At 39.9% G+C, this 5798-nt stretch overlaps 1 protein-coding gene across 2 annotated transcripts in view; it reads left to right on the top strand.

Annotated features, from left to right (window-relative positions):
- Positions 1-78: 78 nt before the first annotated feature.
- Positions 79-5798, top strand: part of IP6K2 (inositol hexakisphosphate kinase 2) — an 8029-nt gene continuing 2309 nt past the window's right edge. The window contains exons 1-4 of one of the 2 annotated variants that reach the window (XM_009284453.2): positions 79-433; positions 2577-2799; positions 3612-3787; positions 5113-5288. In XM_009284453.2, the coding sequence (XP_009282728.1) occupies positions 232-433; positions 2577-2799; positions 3612-3787; positions 5113-5288 (777 nt within the window). In that variant the 5' untranslated portion in view covers positions 79-231. Of the gene's footprint in view, positions 434-1449; positions 2303-2576; positions 2800-3611; positions 3788-5112; positions 5289-5798 lie in introns of those variants that run through there. The other variant, XM_009284455.2, reaches the window with a different exon arrangement.

Raw genomic sequence — 5798 nt, 5'->3', positions numbered from 1 at the left:
CCGCGGCGCGGAGGAGCCTTCCCGGCCGGCTTTGCTAGCGGCACCGCGCGGCAGCGGCTCTCAGCCTTGCTTACCCAGGCCTCAGCGTGCGGGGAGACTGACGGCCCGGCGCTCTCTTGTGTTTGCTTTAACAGACTTTTGAATCGGAATAAACACCTTCAGGTCTCGGAGGCTTCTGGCTCTGAACTGCCTTCACTACTGTCGCCTTCTCCTATCTAATGCGCTACAAGGATGAGCCCAGCATTTGGAGCTATGGAAGTGGAGCACTATTCCAAGGGAGTCCTGCTCGAGCCTTTTGTCCACCAGGTTGGAGGACACTCCTGTGTCCTCCGGTTTAATGACAAAACCATCTGTAAACCCCTTATTCAGAGGGAACACCAGTTCTATGAGACTCTCCCAACAGAAATGCGTAAATTCACTCCACAATATGAGGGTAAGTTACCATGTCTTAGGATCGGGTTGGGCTTTTTCTTTCTGTAAATACAAGCGTGCTGTGCTCTGTTATCTCTGAAATCTCTTCTGTGTGGAAGAGATTTTAGGGTTTTCTTTTCATGTATTTTGATGTTGTCTGAGGCAGGCTGTGGAGATGCAGGGTGGAAATGCTTGCCAAGTTGGTGTTTGGGCTGACTAACAGCATTAGAGTAGAGCAGCTCTGCTGGTGATAGCCCATATATCTCCCTTAGGCACAGGTAAGTAGCTAACAGCTTGTGAATGTTTTCAGTAATTCTCTGCTGCTTTTTTTTTGTGCATTTCTAAGGTTTTTTTTGCCACTTGTTTAATGTTTGTTTACAGGGATTTGGTAAGATTTGTTGACAGTGTTTTGTGTAAGCTTAGTTGTGGTCTCTTTTGATTTTGGATTTCTCCTCTTGACTCTCATTTTGATCACAATAAATACATGTCAGCAAGGTGTCTTGTTGAATATTTGCAGTGTTGTTTCTGCCATTAAGGAAGTGAAAATTCATGGCATTTAGGTAGGCAAGGATCAAGTAGCCATGATGAGGCTGAGTCAGATGTTATGTAGGAGTGGAAATTCCAGTTCTCCTAAGCATTGTGCTAGTTAACAGAAACACTCTTCTTTCTCTTCACTATTCCATCAACTGCTGCCTGGTGATGAATAAATATGTCTGAAGCACTTTTTTAAATGGAGTTGCTTTTTGAAGCACATTGATTTTACAACCATAAGGGTGATGAAGTTTTGCATACTGTTTGTGAAACTGGTGGAAGACTTCAGAGGAGGTGTTTCAAAGTTATGCTCCCTGCATGCTTACAGAGACTTTTTGACATGTCTAATTACAAGTTCTGTTGGACTGAAAGAAAATGTGATCTTTGAATGATACTTCTCAAAATGTAATAGAACAATTGTACTAGTGTATATGGCTTTTTGGGGAGTGTGGGGAGGGATTTAGGGGTAAGGGGCCTCACTTGGTCCGTCTCTGTTATTTTTTCCAGGATACAGCCAAAGGCCATTTGCTAGCTGGCTCCCCCCTTTTTTCCTGTTGTCCTTTCCTTTGTGGCATCAGGACTGTCAGTCAGAGCTTCTGCGCTCCCTGTCCCAGCTACTGTAGGTCTCGGAGCCGTCTGTCCAGCTCAGAAGTGCCAATCTCTCGCCGAGACCTCTCCCCTCTGGCCTAGTGATGAGCTGCAAGAACTGTGCAGACTGATTGATATGAGAATAAAGAGAGAGGACTGAAAAATAAAATAAAAAACCAATTCAGACAATTGTTATGGCTTCATTAACCATTGAAACTTGCTAATGTAGCACTGAGCGCACCTCTGTCAGGGTGCTCCACTAAGACTCTTAAAATGCAATGCAGTGCTCTAGAGACTATTGAGGGGAGGATAAGAAAAAAAAAAATGCTTTCAAGGTTCACCATGTTTCTGTACAACAGATTTGTTTTGTATTGCATTTTTGTTACTTATTTCACAAGATTGCTGCATAACCAGTATCAATAAAATATATTCCAAAAAGGAGAAGAAAATGTATAATTAAATGTGGCGATTAAGTGGAAACTTTTGGACTAGTTTCTATTGTAATGTGACATTTTCCTTGTTTTGCTCTACTTGCAAATCTTTCCTTTCCCCTGGGGATCTATTAACCAAATCTTGTTTGGATAAGTGCTTTTTGCTTTGCTGTCATGCAAAACTTAAAGCTTTTGGTGTGGTTTTTTTTTTTGTGCAGGTCACTTTTCACTGCAAGATGTTAACAAATGTTTTACATCTCGCTTAGGGTCAGACCAGTCAGGTTTTTTAAATTAATAAAAGCTTTTATTAATTGAAATTGTCTCCTGTTATTATTTGATTCTTACTTGACTGCATCAGAGAGAGAAAAGAACCTTTTGTATCATTGTTTTGTCAATATGATAAATTGTCTTTTGTGAGGTGTCATTTTTGTCTAGGTCTTTTGATATTTGTTAGGTTGGCAGATGAGGTTTGGCCTGTGGCAAGATAGAAACTAAGGACCAGGGTAAGAGAAAAAAAACAAAAGTTGCTATATTCTTAGTGTAAAATCATGTGTTCTAAAAGGCTTGCTTGTCACTTCAGCAATTCTTAACTGTCTCTGTCCCTTCTCTCTTCAGGTGTGGTGTCAGTGAGCTTTGAAGAGGATGAAGATGGAAACTTATGTCTAATAGCATATCCATTAAATGGGGACCACGATAACTTAGAAAACTTAGATAATTCTGACTGTGAACCCAAAAGTAAGCTGTTGCGATGGACTAACAAAAAGACAATGTTGTTAGAAAATGAGAAGATATCTAAGGAATGGGTCCGACAGCACAGGAAAGAGGAAAAAATGAAAAGGTAAGTTTGGTAGGGTAGAACTGGAATGCAGAGTGTTGAAGTATAACATTTTTTGCTGTCAAATTAGGATCTGGTCTCCAGAATTCCAGAGAATTCTCCAGGACTCTTAACTTTCACTTTCTTCTCTTGTTTCTTTTGTTTTTCCTGACCTCTTCAGTGCAGACAGGTTCGGTAGTGAAGCTGATATGTCCTCAGCCCAGTAGTGTGTTGAATCTTTTCTTTTTTTTTTTTTTTTGCTGTGGTCAATTGAAAAAGGTTTTCCAATGTTATTTTTGAAGCTTCCACAAAAAAGAAAAAACACCTGCAAAAGCACAATAGTTGTATAAAAACAAAACAATATTTGTGTTACTATATATGGCATACTTTTGTAGGAATCCTGCTTTATCCCTGTTAGTGACATTTTTTCTCCTCATTCATTTATATTAATTGTGCCCACTCTAAACTGTGAGCTGTGATATATTGTGCTAAAAATAGTGACCTTAGCAAAGGATAAATCTTAAAGTATATTGCTACTTCTTGCATTACTTCTATGGAAGTAATTCACACAGGTAAAGAATATATAAACAGAATTACTACGTGTTTGGTGACATATTTGGCTATATGCTAACTTATATTAATGTGGAAGTAGCTTTATAAAGGTTGAAATATTACTCATGGGCAACTTGTCCAGTTGTACAGAAAGCAAAATAAAGCTTATGCTAGCTGTTAGTGAAGGTGAACAAAATAGTTTGTAAAGTTAAATCCACTGAACCCCTTTAAAGTGCTTATTTTTCTACTTTACCTCTAATTTGCTGCTTTGTTCTGTTTTCTAGTCACAAATTGGAGGAAGAATTTGAGTGGCTGAAGAAATCTGAAGTCTTGTATTATACTGTAGAGAAAAAAGGAAACGTCAGTTCACAGTTCAAACACCATAATCCTTGGAGCATGAAATGTCACCAGCAGCAGTTACAGCGGATGAAGGAAAATGCAAAACACCGGAATCAATACAGTATCCTTTCCTGAAAATACCTCATAACAATGGAATGAGTAGGGCTCTGCTTTTTATTTCTTGAACATGTCAGATAAAAGTACAGCGCAGGCTTAGTTGCAATCCAGAGAGACTCTCTGAAGCCATGATTTACTTGGTGACTTTGAAGGGATTGCCAGCAATTTTCAGAACACGGGCTTTTCCAGGATGTAATAACGTAGCTAGGCTAGGAAATTCAGATAACTTAATTCAAATCTACAAGTTGTGGATTAGATAGTGGAAAGGTTTTACAGCATACTGTGTTTGGGATTTTCCACAAAACCAGTCTACTACTGTAAGCTTTCAAAGGAGAAGAGTTCTGTCACTTTTTGTTACTGTTTTGGTATTGGCGATTGTAAAAACTAGCATCATCTTTCCCTTTTCAGCAACTTCTTAATCTTGCCTTAAATACAGAGGGTATTCCAATACCTGGAGTTGGCTGCTTCTAGTAGTCTCTTTTTAGTGAGCCTTTTTGATAAAGAAAAGCTGAATATAAACTGTCACATAGGATTGGAGCATGAGAAACACAAAAACAGTGACCAAATCCATGAAAGCTGAAGCACACAGTTTTTGTGCTCTGGAATTGTAGGCAAACATCTCCACGCTGTGCATTCTGTGGAAAAAAGATCTTGCTGTATGCAGGCTTGGATGCAACTGATCCATCCCGCAAAAATATTAATGTCTATATACTTAGGTAAACAAATTCCTCATGTGTGAGGAGTTTCGGTGAATGGATGACTAGAACATCTCTGAGTAGTAAACTGTTGAAAACGATAGAAAGCATTTCATGGCTGGTATCCTCACTGTTTCACTGTAGAGGACTATTACATTATCTAAGTAGAAGTGTGTGATATCTCTGGAACAGTATTACTACAGATGTTCTGAAATGCTTTGTAAGTTCTCTGTTTCAGAGGTGGTGTGAAAGTGCTTCACTGTTTTTGAATGGTAACTGAAGCACACAAAATCTTTATTTCCCACAAGAAAATGTCTCTTGCTAGGCAGGAAATACTTCATAAATCCAAGTCTGTGCCTCAGGTGCCGCAGTATATTTCTGTATGACCCCGGTTACTTTTTTCTTCCACTTAATGTGGAAATTCACCTGTCTTCTCTAGAGACCAGTGAAACCGGAATTAAATACCCGCTCTGCTTTATGCCAAGTTTATGTAACTGTGATTTTTTTTTGATAGACTGCTATATACTGGGCATGTTTTGGGTATGCTTAAAGTTAAGACTGTAGCTATAAAATTTGTGGTAATGGTTTTGAAACCTCTATTCCTCATCGTGAGGATTGTTCCTTAACTAATCAGAATTCATTTTGCTGGAAAACCTAACGTCTCGATACGAAGTACCATGTGTGTTGGACCTTAAGATGGGAACCCGACAGCATGGAGATGATGCGTCAGAAGAGAAGAAGGCTAATCAGATTCGCAAGTGTCAGCAGAGTACATCAGCTGTTATTGGAGTCCGAGTTTGTGGCATGCAGGTGAGAGGAAAACTAATTATGTGTAGGGCAACAGACTTGCACCCATTTCTGTTAGTAGGGTTTTTGGCTTATGTAGTCATCCCATGTGTTGCTATCCTTGAGATCATAGAATCATTTAGGTTGGAAAGAACCTTTAAGATCATGAAGTCCAACTGTTAATCTAGCGCTGCCAAGTCCACCACTAAACCATGTCCCTAAGCACCACATCTACATGTCTTTTAAATACCTCCAGGGATGGTGACTCAACCACTTCCCTGGGCAGCCTGTTCCAGTGCTTGACAACCCTTTCAGTGAAGAGATTTTTCCTAATATCCAATCTAAACCTCCCCTGGCACAACTTGAGGCCGTTTCCTCTTGTCCTGTCACTTGTTACTTGGGAGAAGAGACCGACACCCACCTCACTACAACCTCCTTTCAGGTAGTTGTGGAGAGTGATGAGGTCTCCCCTCAGCCTCCTTTTCTCCAGGCTAAACAACCCCAGTTCCCTCAGCCGCTCCTCATAAGACTTGT

This window comes from Aptenodytes forsteri, unplaced genomic scaffold (genome assembly GCF_000699145.1).
Source record: "Aptenodytes forsteri isolate BGI_AS27 unplaced genomic scaffold, ASM69914v1 Scaffold53, whole genome shotgun sequence".
Classification (NCBI taxonomy): Eukaryota; Metazoa; Chordata; class Aves; order Sphenisciformes; family Spheniscidae; genus Aptenodytes; species Aptenodytes forsteri.
The sequence above is the reverse complement of the archived record's forward strand: the minus strand, read 5'-3'. Positions and strand labels throughout refer to the sequence as shown.